The sequence below is a fragment of the Xenopus laevis genome, chromosome 4S, assembly GCF_017654675.1.
Source record: "Xenopus laevis strain J_2021 chromosome 4S, Xenopus_laevis_v10.1, whole genome shotgun sequence".
In the NCBI taxonomy this organism is placed as follows: domain Eukaryota; kingdom Metazoa; phylum Chordata; class Amphibia; order Anura; family Pipidae; genus Xenopus; species Xenopus laevis.
Window position 1 is genome coordinate 1,824,617 of NC_054378.1, and position 23,829 is coordinate 1,848,445.

At 40.5% G+C, this 23,829-nt stretch overlaps 2 protein-coding genes across 2 annotated transcripts; one reads left to right on the forward strand and one right to left on the reverse strand.

Moving 5' to 3' along the window:
* Positions 1-1,420: 1,420 nt before the first annotated feature.
* dusp10.2.S (dual specificity phosphatase 10, gene 2 S homeolog) lies at positions 1,421-9,534 on the reverse strand. Its single transcript, XM_018260036.2, has 4 exons — positions 9,368-9,534; positions 6,812-7,512; positions 4,992-5,300; positions 1,421-3,294 (listed from the first exon to the last, which is right to left on the reverse strand). The coding sequence occupies exons 2-4, from the start codon at positions 7,506-7,508 to the stop codon at positions 3,029-3,031; spliced, it is 1,272 nt and encodes a 423-aa protein (XP_018115525.1). The 5' UTR covers positions 7,509-7,512; positions 9,368-9,534; the 3' UTR covers positions 1,421-3,028.
* A 1,206-nt stretch (positions 9,535-10,740) lies between these two features.
* XB5901661.S (provisional ortholog of Rab9 effector protein with kelch motifs S homeolog) lies at positions 10,741-23,515 on the forward strand. The gene is made up of 12 exons (XM_018260037.2): positions 10,741-10,770; positions 12,268-12,629; positions 14,988-15,173; positions 17,213-17,291; positions 17,377-17,566; positions 19,960-20,082; positions 20,195-20,382; positions 20,475-20,671; positions 20,951-21,042; positions 21,242-21,296; positions 22,657-22,754; positions 23,152-23,515. Exons 1-12 carry the CDS (start codon positions 10,741-10,743, stop codon positions 23,358-23,360), a joined length of 1,809 nt encoding a protein of 602 aa, XP_018115526.2. The 3' UTR covers positions 23,361-23,515.
* Positions 23,516-23,829: the final 314 nt, after the last annotated feature.

The following is a 23,829-nucleotide window of genomic DNA, read 5'->3' on the forward strand; positions in this document are numbered from 1 at the left end:
ATAAAAGCTAGTTGTTCCCACAGAAAATATCGGGTGTAACTGCCCTCCAAATGGGATAACATGGAGGCAGCCGCATATCACAGTGTAAATAGGGATTTAATGCCCGAGGTAATCCGGTCTCCCTCATGGAAGAGATTTAAGACACAGGTAAAAGGAAGAAAACACATGGAAATACACCCAGAAGGGGATGAAAAAGGGGTGTGCTACATACCAGGCAATAGCCATTTTCCCATTATAAAACACGCTACAATTTTATCATTTCTTATTGCACATGATTAGTTTGTTGCAAAATACGTTTTTTTTAAAAATATTGTTCATTTTCCCCTTAAAAAAAACTCTAGCATATTTGTGTTTCAGTATTTTGACTTCCCCCCCCCCAAAGATTACAAAACATCCCAGAACATGAATAAAAATAAATACACAAAAATGACTGTTCTCTTCTGGATTCATTCCGTTGAACATAAAGACAATTTTGAAATTCAAAGTGAAACGACGAAAGCAGCAGAGTCTAATGTTTCTTTAAATGGTAAAATATCCACCTCTGGTCTGATCCTAAACCCTGGGGATTGATGACCATCTGATCAATACCTTTAGGCTGGCCATACACCGACCAATAACATGTTTTGCACGGTTTTCAGCATAAATCTGTATATAATCTATGGGTTGGTTATAGGGATGCACCAAATCTAGGATTCGGTTCGGGATTTGGCCAGGATTCGGCCTTTTTCAGCAGGATTCGGATTTGGTCAAACCCGTCTGCACGGCTAAAACGAATCCGAATTTGCATATGCAAATTAGGGGCCGGGAGGGAAATCTCATGATTTTTGAAACAAGACAAGCAAGTAAAAAAATGTTTTCCCCTTACCCCTAATTTGCATATGCAAATTCGGATTCAGTATTCGGGCAGATCTTTTGCAGAGGATTTCGGCCAAATCCAAAATAGTGGATTTGGTGCATCCCTAGTTGGTTCAGAGATTGGACATGATGGTGATGCACCATATCTGCCAGTCTTTGGGACATTAACGAAGAAAAAGTGAAGAGAGGCCCGAGGAACTTCCCAAGGTTCTAATTATTTGGGATGTCTCCCACTTTGGCGGTATCAGTCTGCCAGTGTATAGGCAAATTCTGGCCGCACAATGCTACGTAAAAACACACTAGGTTAATGCATTCTTTTAAAATGATATGTAGAGGATGCAGACCTTAAAAAGTGAATTATATCTCAATGTAGTGCAGAGAAAAACAGTTTAGATCAGTGGACCCCAACCAGTAGATAGTGAGTAACTTGTTGCTCCCCAACCCCTTGGATGTTGCTCCCAGTGGCCTCAAATCAGGTGATTATTTTTGAATTCTTGGCTGAGAGGCAAGTTTTGGTGCATAAAAACCAGGTGTACTGCCAGAGCCTCCTATAAGCTGCCAGTCCACATAGGGATTACCAATCACAGCACTTGCTTTGCACCCCCAGGGACTTGTTCATGCTTGTGTTGCTCCCCAACTCTTTTTGAGAAAAAAAAATTGAGAAAAAGTTGGGGACTCCTGGTTTAAATTATGCCATGTTGCACTTCATTCAGCCATAGGCATAGTTAAAGCCTGAACTATTTGTATACAATGCCAGTTGTTCATTTAGGTTGAGGTCAGTCGTATGACCCATTTGTTGAACTACAATGTCCATTTGGACACGCAAACAGCCAAAAGGTCATAGGCAAAGTAGCTAGAAAGACACAATTCAAAAGGAATGCCGTTCAACTACATGACTGTTCATTTGCTTGGATTTACAGTTGTAGTAGAGCTGTATTTATATATATATAGACACTTGTAGGCAAGCCCACTGGTGTCTACATATAAAAAAAGGTTACAAAATAAAAAATTCACTTTATAACGACCAGATATTTGGATAAATCTGGGGGCAAAGCTGAGGGGGTCCTGTGCATGTCCTGATGACTGATCTGAGGGGGTAGCAGGCAGTTAGAAGTCCAGTTCTTAGGGTGGCACTCACATTAAATGCAGCCCTGGTAGATATGAAAGCCCATAGATCCGTGGACAAGTTAGGAGAGAACAAGTGAAGGCGATAAACATAATAACTTCCATAAATAAATAGTGCCGTATGTGTGAAACTGACTCTTGCCATGCATAGTCCAGGATTGGCACATTTACTGCTAAACAGACCTTGGCAGAGGCCTATGAGCAGACTGATAGACTGACAGACTGCCATAACCTTCACAGTGCTTTGCTGCATGAATATTAAAGCTTTTCCATAAAAAAAACTTGCCTGAAAATGACATTTGCATTATTCTCTGTCTATGCATCTGATTTTGAAAAATAAAAGAGATTATAAAAAAAACAAAAAACTCGCCTAGGCATTAAATAAATATCACCGGCCATGTTAAATGGAGTTCAGCATTCTGATGGACCCTTGATTTTCAACCAAACATGGGCCAAACAGGGTCAAAAACCCACAAACCTTTACATATGAGGCTGATGTATCATTTTAAAATGTCTGCCTACCCAATGTAATAATATAAAATATTTTGTTTCATAAACTTATTTTCCTTTTTCCCCACTTTAAATAATTGACATTTTATTTTGTATCCTATAGCTGTATCCTTAAGAAAGAGACTTTAATCTCAGTAGAGTTAAATATGTCATTTTTGTTCTGTAATTTTTACGTAGGGGAATTGGCAGCGATGAAAATATCCCGATATAATGCAAGGGCTGTGACTATATCGGAATATCTATTTTCAAAGCCATTTATAATGACAATGACAATGAATCCACTAACTAATTTAGTCCTTTTCTGCCAAACATGGATGATATAATATAACTTTAGGAAAAGGTTGGTATAGGATTTTAGTCTCTGTGGCTATACAAGCCCCTGTTATAAAATGTATCTCTGTTTCTTATGTAGAGATTCCCCCCCCCCCCTGAAATTATACAGCCCTAAAGGACTTTTTTTCACCCATCTCTTTCTAGTTTTACAGTCTCTTATTTCTCCTTCTTCTTTAATTTTCCTTCACTGGTATGATAACTCCATTCACACATCAGTCTCAACACCCCGTAGCTTGGGGACCAGGATCCTCGGGGTAACTCCAGTATTCAGATCTGATTCAAACTCCAGCAGTTGTCCCATGAAGTTCAAGTTGGGGGAGATGATTGGTCGCTTCCCTTTGACAAATTTATAGGCATCCCCCACTGTCATCAAGGTGTGCTTCATAAGGTACGCAATAACAATGGTGGCAGAGCGTGAGACCCCTGCCTGGCAGTGGATGAGTACTCCTTTTCCATCCTGCTGAGCCTCTTCTACAAGTGAAAAAAAAGGGAAAGAGTTTTATATTCAGTACATTTACTAGTATAAAAGGTCAGCTTTACCAATGAGTACAGGTTTTGGACCTTTTATCCAGAATGCTCAGGACCTGGGGCTTTTTGGATAATGGATGTTTCTGCAATTTTGATCTTCATACCTTGTCTACTGGAAAATCATGTAAACATTAAATAAACCCAAAGATATGGTTCTGCTTTCAGTAAGGATTAATTATATCTTAGTTTGGATAAAGTACAAGGTACTTTTTTATTATTATAGAGAAAAAGGAAATCATTATTAAAAACCTGGATTATTTGGATAAAATAATCTATGGGAGACAGCCTCTCTCCATAATTCGGAGTTTACTGGATAATGGTTTTCTGGATAACGCGGTCCCTAAGAGGTGCATATTTGCCCCCTTAAAACCCATGCACTTCCACGTAAACTAATGGAAACGCACTATGGAAATTCTCACAGGGCGCATGCAAGCCAAAATCCGCCATGGGATACCAGCAGAAACGCCAATACGTCAAGAAACTACCAAATCAATAGACTCTATGGGATCTGCAAGTTTAAAACCACAGTTTATGTAAATACGCAGCATATTTTAAATATGGCCTCCAAATTCACGCAAGATAAATGACGCATGTACGTTTTTAAGGCCGGTGACGTAATTACAATGCGTATTGACCATCATTCCTGCTCCATTTTGCATGTAATAGTTTTTCTATTTCTAAATAGCTTTTCTATTTCCAGCCAGCGGAATTATGGGGAACGAGAACAATGAGAAGTGCATGTTGGGAAAAGAAACCTACGTGCTGAAAAAGATGTTGACGGGCGCGTGTGGTTTCAGTGGCGTGTTTACGCCCGACGGAGCTTTTTTAAAAACACAACGTAAAAACGCCATGTCTGGCCTTGCTTTTACAATCACATAAATAAGAATGAATGCAAATACCTCCATATTTATTCTAATTTCTAAGGCATACACAGACGTGCATTGTAAAACATAATCTTACAGTAAGTGGGTTAGTAATTAGAATCCGATGCCAAAAAATGGAAAATGTTAGTTTTTTGTTACTGTAAAATCCAGATTTTTTTTGAAGATTTACTATACCCCGAGGATGGAAAAAGTCTGAATCCGAATATCTGGCATCTCAGACCCACCGCAGTTGTATATAAGTCAATGGGAGAGGTCACTATCCTATTTGGAAGTTTTTGTGGTCTGCGCTGGAATTAGCCAGAAAATCGGACTATTTCTAACTTTTCAGGCAAAAATCCAAAAACTCAGACTTTTCGGGAAAAAAACTCCAAAAAATTGTACCATTCGGGTTTTCGTTTGTTTTAATTGAGTTGGTCCTCGATCTGATTAAATCATGCTTTTTTTAAAAATAATATATAAGGTCCAATAGTGGATTCTAGTTTGGTTGGACTACTTTTATTTAAATACTTAGAAAAGTTTGGATTAGTTGCAAGGCGACAAAGCTCCTCTTCTTCAGGGCGACTAATCTCCCCGATCTGCCTTCCCTGCATTCCGACGTCTTCAATGGAAATCGCCTGGGGGCAGGCACACGGAATGCTTCGTTTTCCGAAGTCGCCCGAGGTTTCCTCATGAGGCAATTACTGGCGACTAATCTCCCCCCGAATCTGCTGTGTGGCCAGACCCTAAATGTTGTTGTGCTATAGATCAATTGCTTACCAATGAACTCAAATGCTTCCTCGAAGTACTGCCGAAGGTCCTGCTTGCTGTTATCTGTAGCCGGCAGTCTCTTGTATCGTAGGGCCCCAGACTCGGCATGATATAGGGGCAGATGGGTCGTCACATTTAAAACATGGCCAATGTTGAGGTTAACCATACGGTTTAAATCTTGAGCATCTATCTCATTGCCAAGAAAGAGGAAAGGCAAAATGGAACTCAGCTCTGCTTTTTCCAGGTCAGGAGAGAGCGGTGATGTGAGTGATAGTTCTGCTGGCAATGTGCATTCATCAGCTGGGGGCTCAGGCAGAGCTGCAAGAAAAAGGGAAATTATATAATTATAGAGTCACAAAGCAGTTTTAATACTTTACATTTTTAAGGCTTTCTGGGGCGATTCCGGGCTCAAATAAGGATGTTAATTGGCCTTTGTGGTATATTGATGTATTGAGGGAGATCCTTTTCTAAAACTGGCTGACTTTGTGCTGTGCAAAACAATAGGCAGAATTGATTCCTCTCATTGGCATACGTTTTTAATGGAAGCATTGGGATAAAGGATTAAAGAATTGTGTGTTAAAAATGCAAATAACACTTCCCCTTAGTCACATTTCTGTTCTGACACATACAGATATGATCACCATACAAATTGTTAGCTGTGTGTCACCCATCCTGCAGATTTCTCAGGGCATTTAATAACAGCTTACAGAAAAATCCTTGATGAATATTCAGGTACATGATCTATTATCCATAATGCTTAGAACCCAGCGTATATGGTTATGGGCGGCATATTTCGGATCACCATACCTTAAGTCTATTAAAAAAATAAACCAGGATTTCACAATATCTCTCTTGACATCATACGAATAATTAATTTAAAGACGAACAACCCCTTTACAAATTAAAGACCGACTGAAAAGTTGGCACATTTGGCATCTGATATATTCTACACCTCTATTATTTCAACCTGTTCACATGATAAATTGGTTAATTTATATTCAAATCACAAACTTCCACCTTGCCATTTATAAAATTTTTAGGGCTAATGTAATCACCTGTCTAGAAACCCATAGCAGCTAATCAACAGGCAGCATTGTTGGGAAAAAAAACCCATCAGATTAGTTGCTATGGGTTACTAGATAAGGGAAAACGTATTATATATCCCCAAAACATGTGTCACGCTTCAAGGGTGCCTGTTGGCTAAATATATTATGGCCGAATAAAGGTGTGGGCTAATAGAGTCTGACGTCACAAACAAGTTGCGACATTCGTTCATTATGTCATTATGGAAAGTTTTAATTTGTGCCAGGAATGAATATATAATATTTCAGCAGGGAATTTGTGATTCACTCTATGACAATGTTCAAGTCACGTTAGTACTTGTATAGTGCAATGCATCTCCTGTTAGTCCTGGTGTTATACCTACTTCCTTCCTTAAAGGAGAACTAAAGCCTAACTAAAGAAGTAGCTCCCTCTTGCAAGTGCCTGTGCCTCCAGATGTACATTGTATATAAGGCACAATTAATATACAGGCAGAGAAATAGCCCAGTGTGGTATTAGCCTAAGAAAGCAACTAGTTTGACAGAAATGATGGCAGTATCCCTTTAAATTAGCGATTGTTGCAATTTTTCAGGTCAAGCTCCTTTTTGTGACCCAGTATTAGTTTAAATGGGGAAATCAAACCTCTTTACTTCATGATTTGTAGGTAATATGTTTTATGTATACACACTTCTACAGTACAGCACTATGCAGTATGTTGGTGCTATACACATATTTGTTAATAATAGTAAAACAATTTCATGTTACCCTGCATCCCAAAATGGTGTTACCTTTCTTTTCACAACTGTTTTCCTTGTCACTGAATGGTTCCAGAAGGAGATACAAACTTTGCAAGTTCCGGTTCGATCCTCTGATTGGAGACAAAGGTGGAGATGATGATGATGGTGGTGGTGGAGAAAGAGGAGAAGTTGAAGTCATTGATTCATCTCCCCGTATTGTTGCCAGCCCCCTGCAGTCTAGAAGCAAAGGTGCCCCTCCAAGTGTCCCACCTCTGGTTTGTGACATCATCTTCCGTGCAAGTTCATCTGGCCAAATGGCTCGTACACTGTAATCATCATCTTCATCATAGCTAACCCTCGAACTGCCAGCAAACTGGGGGTCAAATGTGACAATGGGGTCACAGCTGCAAGATGAGCCCACAGATTTCCTGGATGGTCGCAGAAGACGCCAGCAACCTCTGCAACCACATTTTAGAGGATGAAGAGCCCAGCGAAAGCAAGATGGAGAACGTGGAGATGGTGATGGAGGAGAACATCTTCTCCGGGTGCAGGATTCCCGAGGCCATCGTGCAGACTGAAGATGGGGCAGGGGTCCAGGAAGTGTAAGGTCGGCATGAGAGGGTGCACGGTGTCCAAGTTGGAATCCTCTGACTTCTGGGGCTAAGCGAGGGTTGGGAGGAGGATGCAGAGGAAGAGAACGGGGACGGGGCAAAGGGGCTGAACGCTCTTCTAGAGGCACAGGAGGCATAGTGCTGGAGGGAAAAAAACCAAGATAAATAGATTGCTATAATATGGTGAGCGCTCCTTTTTTCTCACCTTCCTTCATTTTTATATCATAAAGATGAAAAGGTAATATAACCTTCACCTTATGGAAATAAGAACGTTTCTACATACAATCAACTAAAGGCTCCATCCTGTGAAATATTCAAGTTGCTCTTCAGTATCCCCCTCTCAGCAACCTGCCTCTCTTCATACAGGAGCAGGAGTCAGATTTTCATTGACAGCTCTAAAACATTATTGGCTGGGGGACTCCATTTGCCTTCAATATACTGTATATTAGCAATATCTTTTTTTTTTTTTTTTTTTTTTTAAATAATAGACTTCGACAAAGATTATGTCTCTACGTGGTGGGATTTGTGCAAGAGTCTGTGATATTTTGGGTTTGTTTTTGAGTTGACAACTTGTATGCTTGACTAAGATTTTAATCCCTACTGGCTGATTCTCCTTAAAGGGGAACTTGAGTGAAAAATAAAATAAGGCTAGAAATGCTGTATTTTGTATACTAAATATAAACATGAACTTACTGCACCACAAGCCTAATCAAAGAAAGATGTATGCTTTCAAAGTTGGCCACAGGGGATCATCATCTTGTAACGTTGTTAAACATCTTTGCAATACCAAGACTGTGCACATGCTCAGTGTGGTCTGGGCTGCTTAGGGATCGTCATAAATGATCAAAACAGCACAAGTCAAATAATATCTGCCAGAAGCCAGTACAGCAAGACTGATTAATAATCAGAATAGGCAGACTGCGCTGGGTCTGCGGATAGGAATCTCGACACAGTCGCCGGCTGCTTTACAGGGAAATAAACAAAGCTGCTCGAGTTCTGGGAAGTTTGAAAGTATGATTGTTTCCCTGCTGAGCAGTTAGGGACAGTCTGAAGTTTCCTATCCACAGCAGTCAGTGCAAGTAAATCCAAGGGGGAATTTCACTGCATACAGTCAGGTTTCTTATAAAAATAGTACACAATTTTTAATCAAAGTATATTGGAGATAGATTTCTTTTTCATTAAAGAAAGTAAAAATGGGATTTTATTTTTTTGCCTTTACATCCCATTGAATGCTGTGTGTTACAATTCAGGTCTTTTCACGCTCCTCCAGTCCCTATATTGCTGCTCCCCATTGGCCCTTCCTTCTGAAGGCCAGCCATAGACTGCAGTGCCTGTCTCTCAGCATCTTGTTATAAGCGGTGCCACAATAACGCATACAGACATGGAGCGCATACTGCAGGGGACGTGCAGCTTCCCTGCCTGCAATTCAGCCCCAGATGTAAACATACAATGACACACAATTGCACCTTTACTATAAAATGCACAGGATAAACCCAGTCATACATAATGCTTGAATAAAGGTCCCTTTACAACTAGTGATATAAAGACATCAATTTTGATCCCCCTGAGGTCCTTCTATACGTCGGGGACCCCCAGTTATCCCCCTCACGTTTGTTACTCCCCTGTATGTATGTGCTCACGTTTATCAATATAAATATATGTGTTATATCTGTTCTCTAATGGATGATCATAGCAGCTGATATTGAAGCACACACAGAGGCTATGAAGTGACAGCTTCCCTGAGTACACATGTCTGTGTGTGTGTTGTGTGTATATGTGTGTATTAAGCTGTATCAGCACATTCTGGCAGTTTATAGACACAAATACACAAAGCACACTATTATCATGCATTTCTTGTTTCTTTTCAGCACACACACGTCTGTACATGTGTTGTGTGTATATGTTTATATATATACTGAGACCTACAGTAAGTGGCTGTTCTATGATACATGTACTCACACTCACACTCAGGGGAGGGAAATGCATAGACACATACCTTTGTCAGCTTCTCCCTTGCTCGGTGAGTACGGGTCTCTGTGTATTCCTCCTCATTTGTGCATGACTGGGGTTTGTGTGTCACACAGTGTGATGTCCTTTGTGTGTGAGCCTGTGTCAGTGTGTGTGGAGAGGGTGACACTGAATGACGAGGAAGGCATCCCCTCCTCCTCCTCCTCATGCACAAGGGATGACATCACCTCCAGCCAATCACAGGCAGCCCACATTATACAAATAACCAGACCGGTCTGAGCTAATTACTGCCTCTCTGTTGGCTGATTGTATACAATCATTTTATGTCTGTATTTGTGGGTTTCTCTGGAATGGCCTCCTGTATAAAGGTTCAGTGTAAAAATAAAAACTGGGTAAATAAATAGGCTGTGTAAAATAAAAAATGTATCTAATATAGTTATTTAGGCAAAAATGTAATGTATAAAGGCTGGAGTGAGTGGATGTGTAACATAATAGCCTGAACACTACTTCCTGATTTTCAGCTCTCTAACTCTGAGTTAGTCAGTGACTATAAGGGGGGCCACATGGGACATAACTGTTCAGTGAGTTTGCAATTGATCCTCAGCATTCAGCTCAGATTCAAACGCAACAGTTATGTCCCATGTGGCCCTCCCTCAAGTTACTGACTGGTTACTGCCTGGTAACCAATCAGTGGAAACCAAGAGAGCTGACAAGCAGGAAGTAGTGTTCTGGCTATTATGTTACACATCCAGTCACTCCAGCCTTTATACATTACATTTTTGGCTAACTGACTATATCAGATACATTTTTTATTTTGCACAGCCTATTTATTTACTTATTCTTATACTGTCAAATTTCTTTAATTGGAATACAGGCAGTCAGTGTCGTACTGGGACACCAGGGGCCCACCCAAAAACCTTAGACCAGGGTGGGTTGCCACCTTTTAGCCCGATGGAGACCGAGCAGGGGGTGGGGTGGTGATGCATAGGGGGCGGTCAGTGATGCATATGGGGCGGGGCCATGATGTTGGGGGCGTGGCTATGTGTCAATCTTAGAGAATCTGGCCAGTTTTCCAGGCAGGCAGTTTTACCTGAAATGCCAGGGCCTATTTTAATTCTCAGTCCGGACCTGGTTTGGATCAAGTCTAAATCTCCCTCCTTTCCTCAGGTAGTGCCGACTCATTCCTGCGAGGGCGGGAGAGAGAAGTGAAAGCAGGGTTGTCAGGTCTATTTTTCAAAACCAGCCCAAAACTTGCCAACAGTAGCCCAAAATTAGCACAATGTGTGCCATGAAAAAAAGTCTAAGAAATAAATGAATATATGTGGAAATACACCTTTTTCAAATGTTCACGGTTTCCCATATTTTCCCATGAAGTAAAATGGGACAGATTCGCCAGTCACCATGGGGGGAACTACAGAGGGGGCCCAGGAGGTATAGGGGTAGGGTTGCCACATGTTTGGTTTTGACACAAACAGTTCGGTTTTTCTAAGGTCTGTTCGGGTCTGAACTTTCTGTTCGGTTGTCAGCCTTATGAAACCCAAACAATAATCTGGCCAATACATGAAAAACATTTAAATACTGAGATACTGACCAGGTCTGGACTGAGAATCAAAATAGGCCCAGTATTTCAGGTACCCGGAGGCCCCAACAGGTCACACAAAGGCCCAAACATCAGCCCACTAAATAGTGAGTGACTATAGCACCTTACAGCAGCCCCTCTGGCATTTGCCAGAACCCACAGATTGCCAGTCCGGGCCTAATACTCGCCTCAACATGATCTGGTTACTATCAAGTGCAGTTCATTTCTTATTATTACAGATAAAAAAAAAAAAAGCAACTCGACCAAAAAGAAATGTTTATTGCTAAATAAGCATGGCTATATTTCAGAGCTGATTTCTGTATAATAGATCTCATACCTGTAAATAAAGGATTGGACTTACTCATCAAGCAGAATAGAGCTAGAGATAGGGTTCTTAACATTGTTGACTTTAAAACATTGCAAAAACTGGATAAAAATCCAGCCAGTTGCATTTAAGTGAATAGCCTCGCCCCGGTGTCATAACATCAACATCATTGTGCCCACCTCTGATGTCATCATGCCTGTTCCTACATCACTGCCCCACCCCCAATGCTATCTGCCCGCCCTCCGTGTCCGGGTTTAGCCATCAGAAAAGGTGGCGACCCTATATAGGGGTCCCTAATACAAATACAATTTCATTAAATATTGGTAAAACAGCTCAACCTCTAGACATTTTGGTGGTTTTTGCCACAAAATTGTCTGAAATGGAGGAAAATGAGTGGAAAAAGTGAGAATGCTTAAGAGTGACGGGAGACTGGGGTACAGAGGCCAAAATGTGGGAACTCCCGACTTCTACACAAGTCAGTCCCATTGCATGCTGGGTATTGTAGTCTTACATTCAATTTGCCACAAAAACCACATTACCCAACATAATCCAAAATCCAGGATTCGGTTCGGGATTTTGCCAGGATTTGGCGTTTTTAAGCAGGATTCGGATTCGGCCGAAACCTTCTGCCTGGCCTAAGCAAATCCTAATTTGCATATGTAAATTAGGGGCGGGGAGGGAAATCATGTGACTTTTTGTCACAAAACAAGGAAGTAAAACATGGTTTCCCCTTCCCACAGCTAATTTGCATATGCAAATTAGGGTTCGCATTCGCCTGAATCTTCCGCAAAGGATTCGGGGGTTCAGCCGAATACAAAAACGTGGATTCTGTGCATCCCTAATTGGAACACACAGGCTTGGCACATTAGGGCAAGAAAAAACACATTGTCTGGTTCCCAAAGCCAAGCTAGTTTATACTTTCAAACCCAGCCTGGGCTTTAAATTAGTAGCCCAATTTGGCTGGAAAACCTCCAACCTGACTGAAAGTAACTTGTGAGAGACCAATGGTTTCCTCACACCTCAGGAGAGGAGGCATAGCCATGGTAATCTGTATACAAAACGTGATTATTATGTTATAACTGTGCAGTTTATCGGCGGGAATAAAATTGAGGAGCCATTCGGCTGGTTTCTGTGGGCGTGGCTTAGCAAGTTGGCGGGAACGTTAACACTGAGCCGTCAGAGCGAGCAAGCTTCACCAGCCGTGTTTAGGGCGTGGCTTCGTGGTATAGGCGGAGGCAGCGCGACTCGGAGGCGTGGCTCGTGGTTGTCAGGAAGTGGCGGAGCGCGGGAGTTTTCAATCAGTCAGAGGAAGATTGAGAGGATGGAGGGAGTTCCGCAGTTCTATGTCCTGTGTGACCCAAAGAAGCCGCCGGTCACACTGAGCCGGTAACGTATCGTTGTCTCCTCTCCCGCTCTATTTATTTATGTTTATACGTCACAGCTCCGTGTTTACTGAACATTATCCTCTTGTGACTGAGAGACCTGCTGATGTCTCATTGCCGCCTCAGTCTTATTTACTTTCCCGCTCTCCCTCGACCTGCTCCCAATGTGCCTCAACCCTCCTCCCTCTCTTTATATTTACTGGATTAGTGTCTGTCATTTGCCTTTACTGACACTTTATACCACACAGAACTGACCCTTTATACCACACAGAACTGACCCTTTATATACCACACAGAACTGACACTTTATATCACACAGAACTGACACTTTATATCACACAGAACTGACCCTTTATACCACACAGAATTGACCCTTTATTCCACACAGAACTGACCCTTTATACCACACAGAACTGACCCTTTATATACCACACAGAACTGACACTTTATATCACACAGAACTGACACTTTATATCACACAGAACTGACCCTTTATACCACACAGAACTGACCCTTTATACCACACAGAACTGACCCTTTATTCCACACAGAACTGACCCTTTATACCACACAGAACTGACACTTTATAGGGCTGCTTCACCTTTAAGGTAACTTTTAATGCTATAGAATGGCCAGTTCTGAACAACTTTTCAACTGGTCTTCATAATTTATTTTTTATATTTATTTGCCTTTTTCTTCTGACTTTCCGGCTTTCAAATAGGGGTCACTGACCCCATTTAAACAACAAATACACTGTAAGGCTACAAATGTATTGTTATTGCTATTTTTTATTAGCCCTTTTTTTAGTCAGGCCTCTCCTATTCATATTCCAGTCACTTATTCAAATCAATGCATGGTTGCTAGGGGAATTTGGACCCTAGCAACCAGACTACGGGTATTGCAAACTGCAGAGCTGCTGAATAAAAAGCTAAATAAGTCAAAACCCACATTGACTGACCTCATTGATAACAAATGTTCTGTAAGGGCAAGGCCAGACGTGGCGTTTTTACGTTGCATTTTTAAAAATGAACAGCCAGGTGTAAATACGCATAAACTGCACTACCACTGAAACGAATGGAAAACGCACTATGGCAATTCACACATGGCACTTGCAAGCTGAAATCTGCCACAGGACGCCAGTATTGGTGGTTTTTTTTTTTTTTTTTTTAAAGTTTTTATTGCACATTTGACAAGCCATTGAAAAGCATACAATCAACGTATAGCATAGAGTCCAAGTATCAACACAAGAACTTTACAGTTACATAATGAAACAGCAGGAAAATGACAGTGATTGGATGAGTTACCCATCATGTTGCAGAGGAAAAGCATCAAGCCATTTCTCCCAAATTTTGCCGAATTTATCAGGCATGCCACGAGCTTCATACGTTATCTTAATCATTGGAAGCATACGATTCACTAGATGTATCCAGTGATCAAAAGAGGGAGGTACAGGTTGTAGCCAATGTTGAATTATGGCTTTCCTAGCATAAAGTATTGGTGTTTTTTAGCAGAAACGCCAATACGTCAAACTACCAAATCAATAGACTCTATGGGAACGTTTGAAACCACACAGTACGTAAATACGCAGCGTATTTTAAATATGGCATCCAAATTCAATGAGAACAATGAGAAGTGCATGTTGGGAAAATAATCATACGTGCTGAAAAATGCATGTTGACGGTCGCGTTTGGTTTCAGTAGCGTATTTACGCCTGGCTGTTCTTTTTTTAAAAACGCAATGTAAAAACGCCACGTCTGGCCTTACCCTTAGGCTACAAATATATTACTTTTTATTCCTCATCCTTCTATTCAGACCTCTCCTATTCATATTCCAGTTAGTGATGTCCGGGTTGACCCGATACCCGTGGGTTTGGACCAAACTCTTGCGCTTCGCTGCGGGTGCTGCTTGAGCTCTTCTCATGCTCTCCCCACCCGACACTATCAAATACCGACTTCTGGGTGTGACTTTTATAGACGCTGCACCTGCCCCTTTTGTGATGTCATCGGCGGGGCGGGTCTATAAAAGGAACCCAGAAGTGCAGATGCGGGTTACGGTCGGGGGTGGGTCAGGGAAATCCCGACCCGCACATCACTAATTCCAGTCTCTTATTCAAATGAATGCATGGTTCATTTAGACCCTAGCAACCAGACTGCTGAAATTACAAACTGGAGAGCTGTTGAATAAAAAGCTAAATAACTCAAACACAAATAATAAAGAATGAGAACCAATTGAATATTGTTTCAGAATATCCCTCTCTGCATCTTACTAACCGTTAAATTAAAGGTGACGAACCCCTTTAAGAGACTGTAAAGGAAATAAGTGTGTGTCCCTTTGTGACTACAATACACAATATTGTCTCCAGGTTGCCTTCTGTTGCAAAGGACGGACTGCGTTTTTCTGCCCCGCTGGCGTCTCCGCTACCTTCCCAGTTGTTGATCTTTGGCTTAGGTGACTGGTCAGGATTGGCTGCAGGAAGCTCTGTGGAAGTGAAATTGGAAGGGAGTGGAAATAAAGAGCACAGATTGGGAACACTCACTCCTGATTCAAGGTAAGACAAACACACGTCGCATCTTTCCACCTCCATTGTAGCAAATAGTGCATTGAAATCTTTTGTGCTAATGTATTTTTATGGAGCATTTTATATTGATCTGTCCCTTAGGACAATGGCATATCTTGTCACCTGCTTGATTTGTCGCTTGCAGATGGGGGACAAATGACTGAAAATTATCCAAAAAAAGACTGTAATCATAATTCCGCTGATAGTCTGTGCAATTACAATTCTAGCTTATACAAAGGTATTTTGCAGCATTTGTCACCCAGCACGAGCATGAAGTTACACAGCAGAAATAAAAACTCGCTGTATGTTTTATGTTGTGCTTGGCACCACTAAGTAGGATGTTGCGTTTTGCAGCTGTAAGGAGAAGGTAAGAGTGCTTGGACAAGCATTTGTTTCCTAAAACCTTAGTATGTTATACAATGGCCAATTCTAAGCATCTGTTCAATTGCTCTTCATTTTTTCTAGGGATGCGCCGGGTTCAGGATTCTGCCTTTTTCTGCAGGATTTGGCCGAATCCTTCAGCCCGACAGAACCAAATCCAAATTTGCATATGCAAATTGAGGGTGGGGAGGGAAATTGCGTGACTTTTTGTCACAAAACAAGGAAGTAAAAAATGTTTTCCCCTTCCCCCTCCCTGATTTTAATTTGCAAATTAGGCTTCGAATCGGTATTCGGTTAAGGGTTCGGCCAAATCCAAAATAGTGGATTCGGTGCATCCCTATTTTTTTCTTTTTTTACAGTTTTTGAACTATTTGCCTTCTTCCTCTGACTCTTTCCAGCTTTCAAATGGGGGTCACTGACCCCATCTAATAATACAATAATAACGCATTTATTGTTTGCTATTTTTAATGACTCTTCTTTCTATTCAGGCCTCTCCTACTCATGTTCCAGTCTCTTATTCAAACCAATGCATGGTTGCTAGGGTCATTTGTACTCTAGCAACCAGATGGCTGAAATTACAAACTGGAGAGCTGCTGAATAAAAAAAATAACTCAAAAACCATACATAATAAAAAATGAAAGCCAAATACAAATTGTCTCAGAATATCAATCTATTCATTTTACTAAAAGTTCATTTAAAGGAGAAGGAAAGGCTAAAAGTAAGTAAGCTTTATCAGAAAGGTCTATATAAATACACCAGTAATCCCTCAAACCTCCAGGGCTAGGGCTTGAGCATGCTCAGTTTGCTCCTCTCCCCCTCCCTCTCTGCTGTAATCCGATCCCAGAGCTATTGGTGAGCAGGGAGAGACTCAGGCAGGAAGTGATGTCACACCAAGCTAATATGGCAGCTGCTATCCTAAACAAACACAGAGAGCTTCTAGAGCTGTTTACTCAGGTATGGTTAAGCATTCTGCAGAATAAATATAATGTTATAGCTAGCACTATTTTGGCTGATCTATTGGCAATAAACTGCTTCAGTAGCTTTCCTTCTCCTTTTAAGGCGAACAACCCCTTTAAGTCTTCTAGAAAATAGAGATGCACTATATCCAGGATTCGGCCTTTTTCAGCAGGATTCATATTTGGCCGAATCCTTGTGCATGGCTGAACCAAATCCTAACTTGCATATGTAAATTAGGGGTGGGTAGGGAAATCACAAGATTTTTCATCACAAAAGAACAATGTTTTCCACGTTTTAAAAATTAGGATTGATTGGATAAAATTGAGTCTATGGGAGATGTCCATTCCCTAATTTAGAGGTTTCCAGTTAACTGATCCCATACCTGATATTTTCTTTCATATATTCATACAGTTCACCTAGAAAAGTAGGGTTCAAACAATGGTTCTGCCTTCTGTGAGGGTTTTTATGAACAAAGTAGATGATGGTATGTTTGAAGAGGTACCAAAGGATGCTGGGTAGGCAAGGGTACAATTACCCAACTTCTATAACACATACAGCATCTTACATGCAAGGCAATGAATAAACATTCTGCTGGGAAAGATTTTCTGCTATTCTTGCAGTCAATGCAACCATCAAACTGCACTGTATATATCTACAGTCCTCAGCAGTTCTGTCTTCTGTCTCCCTTACAGATGTTTCCTGTGGGAATCCGATTCTACCGTAATGTTCCCAAAGGGAAAGCTCCGTGTCTGCATGTCCGTTAAGGGGCAGGTGAGGTATTGGAGACTGTATGAAGAAGAGTCATGATCTGTTATTGGATTGTGTGTGTAAACAATGCTTGCCACTTTATTTTTAGTTCAATATTAATTCTGCCGACGTGAAAAAGAAGCGCGGAAAACGCAAGAGAATAAAAGAGGAAGAGGAAAATGTTTGTCCAAATAGTGGACATGTAAAAGTGCCTGCCCCACAGCAGAAGAACAGTAGTCCTAAGAGTCCAGCACCAGCAAAGCAATTTGCTCATTCTAAGAGCTCTTTAGCAGCTCCAGGTAAGAAACTGAGAAGCAATACTTGTACTTTCCCTTACATAAAAGTTGCCTCAAAACCCTGTGACTGCCAGTGGGATTCTCGTAAAGTACCAGCAATTGTCATTTATAAAGGTGGCCATACACGGGCCGATAAAAGCTGGAGACAGACCGAGTCGGCAGCTTATTGGCCCGTGTATGGGGGCCCCCGACGGGCTTCCCCGATCGAGATCTGGCCGAAAGTCGGCCAGATCTCGATCGGATGGGGTTAAAAATCCCATCGGATCGCGGCCACATCTGTTTGTTGATGCGGTCCCGCGATCCGACCGCCCGTTTGCGAACGTGAAGGATCCGATCGTTGGGCCCTAGGGCCCACGATCGGATCAGCCCGATATTGCCCACCTCAAGGTGGGCATATCGGAGGGAGATCCGCTCGTTTGGCGACATCGCCAAACGAGCGGATCTATCCGTGTATGGCCACCTTAATTCCTGCTTGAAAACCCACATAATAGTGTTCTCATGCAAGAATCAAATGCTAGCATTTACATACAAACTTCACGTTCGTTCGATCAAACACTGCTTTGCCTTTGTTTTTGATCTATGATAAAATCTCTGCTTCTCGCTTAGTGTGTGTGACTGGCTGTGGGGATGCAAACTGAGTCTTCTTCTACACTGAATAGTTCACCATACAGAATAAACCGATTACATTTAAATTATGTACATCCCAATGTTTATTAGAAGTGTCCGTGATATTGATCTTGTAACCTTACCTTTTGCTGACTGAGTCTAAACTTCTGCCTTTCAGCACAGGGTAAGCTAATAATATGCTGTGTCTGCCAGTCATTTGGCTTCCTAATAACTGCCTTTCAAACAAGTTATTAGGAAAATCATTAAAGGAGAAGTAAAGGTCAAAACAGGAAGCTAATATGGTGGGCACCACCCAGTGAATGCGTGAATGCTAACCTTGTGGCCCAGGCTGGTTCATGTTTGTCATAAATATCTATCCTGCCTGGGTACTTACTGTTATTGATCAGTACAAATTCTCTTTTTTCCATGTTTTTTTATTTTAAAGAACTGGTTTAAGGTAAATCCCATATGGTAGTCCCAACTATTTAGCACTGGTCATAGGTTTTTATAGACTGGCATCTTCCCGAATGGCTGCATTTCCTGGAAAAGTGTGTCCTTAACATTCTATACAGGATTGGAACGTTTCAGGGAAATCTCGTGCGCGCGCTCTCTCCTTCATTAATTGTAATCTCTAAATGTAAAACACATTACATACAACGATACTGAATAATCTCTCTCTGTGGGAGAAATTTTCTGCCATCCGATAAAGCCCCAAGTGTAACAGGCCTCTAATCCTCCCCTGCTTGAAGTAGAGATCAACATGCAATGTTAAAGACAAAAGGCCACAATTAAAGGCATGGGTGTGGGGTTGCTAAAACCAATTGCAAGTTTGGATATTTTATATTTATATTTTTATTGATATAGTGCTACTTGATATAGAAGCCCTGTACAGCAAAACAATAAAATAGCAGTAGTACAATTTACAATACAGGTATAGGATCCCTTATCCGGAAACCCGATATCCAGAAAGCTCTGAATTACGGAATGACTGTCTCCCATAGACTCCATTTTATCCAAATAATCCACATTTTTAAAAATGATTTCCTTTTTCTCTGTAATAATAAAACAGTACCTTGTACTTGATCCCAACTAAGATATAATTAATCCTTATTGGAAGCAAAACCAGCCTATTGGGTTTATTTAATGTTTAAATGAATTTCTAGTAGACTTAAGGCATGAAGACCCAATTACGGAAAGATCCGTTATCCGGAAAACCCCAGGTCCTGAGCATTCTGGATAACAGGTCCCATACCTGTACTAATACATAGTTACAATAAAGATTAAGAGCTTTTATTGATGATTCTTATAATGACACTTTGTCCTAGTAGTCCCATCCCATTAGGTTAGTGATGTCTGTGCTACAGAGGGCCCGTATTTTTCTGATCTACGTGCTGGAGGGTTGATACTGGAAGCCAGTGTTGACCAAGGCCCCTTTTAAGGGCAGAATATGGCACACAGAGGGAGCATAGGGCAGGCTTTCATGTCGGGGCCACACAAGGGGGTGGGGTCACGGGCCGCCATTTGGACCGCGCGTTAGGCCAATGAATGGGCAGTTGAATGATGAGGATATTGACTTTTAAACTCTTGGTGAAGGCAACTCGATTTCTGTCCTCAAATTTACTAAATTGGGAACCATTGTGTGTGCAATATATAGCATTGTATACCCTTCTTTTGTACCAAACACTTAAATGGTTATGCAAAATTGTCATCAAGTACAGGTAGTGTTTAAACCTCCAACTGATAACGGAACATGATTAGCAAAGTAATCCTTTTTGTTTTTTAAATATTAGCTATGCCGACTGCACGCTGGGGTCAAGCTCTCTGTCCCATCGACTCTCAGACAGTAATCTTGATTGGTGGCCAGGGAAATCGTATGCAGTTCTGTAAGGACTCCATGTGGAAACTGAATACAGGTAACATACACATGGATTTTTAGCTTTTTTCTTTTATTATTTTTAGTTGTAATTTTTTAAATAGGTTCAAAACTTTGTTTAAGCATGCTAGTAAGTTGTATATTTATTTCAGAGAGAAGTATTTGGACTCCAGCAGAGGCACTAGCAGATGGCCTCTCCCCAGAAGCCCGTACTGGTCACACAGCAACCTTTGATCTTGAGAACAATCGTATTTATGTTTTTGGAGGTTCTAAGAACAGAAAATGGTTCAATGATGTACATATTCTGGACATTAAGGCCTGGCGTTGGAGGAGTGTGGAAGTGAGTAAAGTGGTTGGTACCTGCCAATCATGATCTTTGTTGCATTGCACCATCACTGCTTGTTCTACTTTTGTATTTTCACTTTCTCTCAGGCACAGGGCAAAGTGCCCCCTCTCTCTTATCATACATGCTCTCTGTTTCGAGGGGAGCTCTTTGTGTTCGGTGGGGTGTTTCCACGTCCAAATCCTGAACCCGATGGCTGCAGCAATTTACTCTACATCTTTGATCCACAAGATGAAATTTGGTACCAGCCCATTGTCCTAGGAAAGACCCCTTCATCACGCTCCGGGTAAGCGGAAGAGACAAAATATTAGTCTATAAATCTTTAATCCTTTGGGAAATGACTCTGGAGAGAAGGGATGATTCCACCATTAAGTCAATTTGCAAGTACAGTGGAACCTCAATTTTTACATCCCCCTGATTAAGTTTAACCTTATTTTACAACAAGTCATTATTTATTCGGCAATACTTTTCTCTGTTAGATTATAATTTATGATAATACCTTTTGGGTCCATTATTTGTATACATGTCTGTGTTGTCTGTGACCGCCTCTCTCCCTCTTCACTAGGCACTCTGCCTGTCTGTTAAACAGAGAGCTATATATTTTTGGTGGCTGGGATACTCCCGTTTGCTACAATGACCTCTACGTACTGGATCTGGGTAAGTAATCTATGTAGACAACTGTTAAATAAACATGACCATTACCACTATAGGGGATGTGGTCTCCAAAGATTATCAAAATATGTCCTATAAATCCTTTAGTTCATCTGATAAGTACTGAATGTACAGTGTGTGGTAATGCAAATGTACTTTATTAACATCCGTTTATGCTCCTTCTCTCGCCCTATTTTCCTGACAGGACTCATGGAGTTCTCGCTTGTTGAGGTGACTGGATGCTCACCCTCTCCTCGTTGGTAAGGCATTTATCATCATAATAATAATAAAGTTAAAATGATGCAAAGGGACTATTTTTAATGCTATATTTATTATTTCCTAAATTAACCACAAAGGAAACAACGTATATGTTGGCATTGTATCTCACGTAATATTGTATCACGCAGCTCAGGTGATGTTATAATTGGTAGGATATACTCACTCCAGACATATGTACAACATCCTCTCACATGATCAAAAGTGAACACCGTATACTCGGACCTATTCAGACAACCTCTTGTTTTTGCATCCATGGCCAGATTTATTCAGTAGGGGAGAAGGGGAAGGGCTTTGGCCTTAAACAATGTAGTATTTCTTGTTTTATAATCTGCACATTAACTCACAACGGCCAGTCCTCGTGTTTAATCCCAGGGCAAAGCAGATAGTTTTCTCAACTATGGTTCCAGTATCCCTATATTCAGTTATCCTATTACAGTAAGAAAAGTCTATTTGAGTCTCTTTGAATTCCTTGGGTTTTAGTGAAATATAATCCTTATTTATCACTTAAACATCCGTGAGAAATATATAGTGAATAATGTACCCCCTCTTGTAAAATATAAGGATATTATTAGTTACCGAGGAGTTTCATGACCATATAAAAACACAAGGCCGAGTGTTTTTATACAAGTCATGGAACTCCGAGGTAACTTCTAATATTCTCATATTTTACAACTGGGGGTACTTTATTTATTATAATACAAAAATTTCAGTGAGTCATGTGACAGAAATGACATCAGAACTCACCGTTTATAAGGATATAATTTACAAGATATTCATGGCTTTTGTGTATTATAAGAATATATTCCAGGGGTTAGTGTACTGATATTTAGGTTACTTGTGTGTAGGATTAGCACAGCTCATAATCTGTGTCTACTTCTGGTGGCCTCCTTGACAAATACCTCACGTTGTGGGCAGTATTGCTTTCTTTTCAAGGGTATTGCCATCACTCTCAATATGACTTCTAGTTTGTATAAACATGATGCCCAAAATTTATGCCAGGTTTCGCCACGAAAAAAGACGCTCATAGAATTATTTGGTGAAAAAAAAGTCGCCAGTAGGCCTCAATGCATTTGGTGAACTTTTTGATGGAGTGCATGTAGTTACCCATCTATTGTAAATAGTAACCTATTTTTATTAAGTAATTTTATTTGTAAGGGAAAGTTTAAACCCAGTACATAATTCTCAATTGCACACTACAAAGGTATACTTTTTGGGAACTCTTTAGGTTCCTGACCAGTATCCTTACTGCTGGTGTATTCTGCCATATATTTTATACAAAGAACTGCAGAATAAAACCAGTAACATTATTTTATGAAAACAAATAAATATTTTTTTCCATAGTTGGCATTCTGCTGCCCCTGTATCAGATTTCCAGTTCCTGATTCATGGAGGTTATGATGGAAACCAAGCTCTAAATGACACCTACCTATTCAACACTGGTAACTGCATATTTCTCTTTATAAATACTAATATATCCCATTTTATTAGAATTACAAATGAAAAACTGTTTCTGTAAATGAAACCAAGCAACTATGTGTTTCTTTGCCACCTCTCAATCTGAAATTTAAAATATATGGTATATTCTTCAAACCTTCCTATTAAAAGAGGATGAAAATGTAAATTTACTATGCGGTTTTTGTGTATGTTTATATGAAAAAAAAAAACCACTTTTTGGGTTTGGTGAGCAAACGAATGAACAATTGAAACACTATTCAAATTCTTACTCTTCTATCACCACATTCTTGCTGTTGCTTTCCATTTATTTATATATTTGTGCTGTTTATTCAGCAGTGTTATAAACAAGCTTGTCACTTCTTGTTATAATTGTCTTTACAGTCACAAAGACATGGACTTGCTTGGATCATACTTCCTTGCCCAAGTCTCCTCGTGCTGGACACTCTATGCTATCACTGCCAGCAATAAAGGAAGAAGAAGAAAGTGAAGAGTGCAAACCACAGAAACTGCTGATCTTTGGTGGAGGAGACAATGAAGGAAATTTTTACAGTGATGCCGTAAGACTAGACCTGACAGATCTTCTGCCATAGAGAATACTCGGACAAGACACATCCCTAAACTCTTTGCTTCTGTATATAATGTTTGTATATAGCCGTATTTTATGTAGCAAAATTAACTACAAAATGCAGATTTAGTTTACTAAATGGTACAAGTGTGATTTCTAACAAATTAGAATTTTATTTGTATATTTGTTTTGTTTTTTTTCCTTTCACATGTAACAAAAACATATATAAAATAAAAATCAAAATAGGAAAAAAAATTGCATAATGCAGAAATAGCCGTGGCAGTTGCCTTTTCACATATCCCTAAAATCATTCAAGCTCTGGCTACACTGGAAATACGTCAAGGTCATTGAAAGCACTCGCTTCTCTTGAGCCATAGAATGTAATGTGAATTCTGCATGACCCACTGGCAGGGACATGACTGTTAAAGGAACAGTTCAGTGTAAATAAGGCTGTGCAAATAAATGTTTCTAATATAGTAAGGCAAAAATCCTAT

Bases quoted from the DNA above. Each gene is read 5' to 3' on its own strand.
- dusp10.2.S (XM_018260036.2), bottom strand. From the start codon at position 7,508: ATGCCTCCTGTGCCTCTAGAAGAGCGTTCAGCCCCTTTGCCCCGTCCC. The intron at 5,301-6,811 runs GTAACACCATTT...TTTTTCTTGCAG, and splicing joins AAACAGTTGTGAAAAGAAAG to CTCTGCCTGAGCCCCCAGCT. The intron at 3,295-4,991 runs GTAAGCAATTGA...TTTCACTTGTAG, and splicing joins GGAAGCATTTGAGTTCATTG to AAGAGGCTCAGCAGGATGGA.
- XB5901661.S (XM_018260037.2), top strand. From the start codon at position 10,741: ATGGGGGGAACTACAGAGGGGGCCCAGGAG. The intron at 10,771-12,267 runs GTATAGGGGTAG...CTCACACCTCAG, and splicing joins CTACAGAGGGGGCCCAGGAG to GAGAGGAGGCATAGCCATGG. The intron at 21,043-21,241 runs GTAAGTAATCTA...TTTTCCTGACAG, and splicing joins CCTCTACGTACTGGATCTGG to GACTCATGGAGTTCTCGCTT.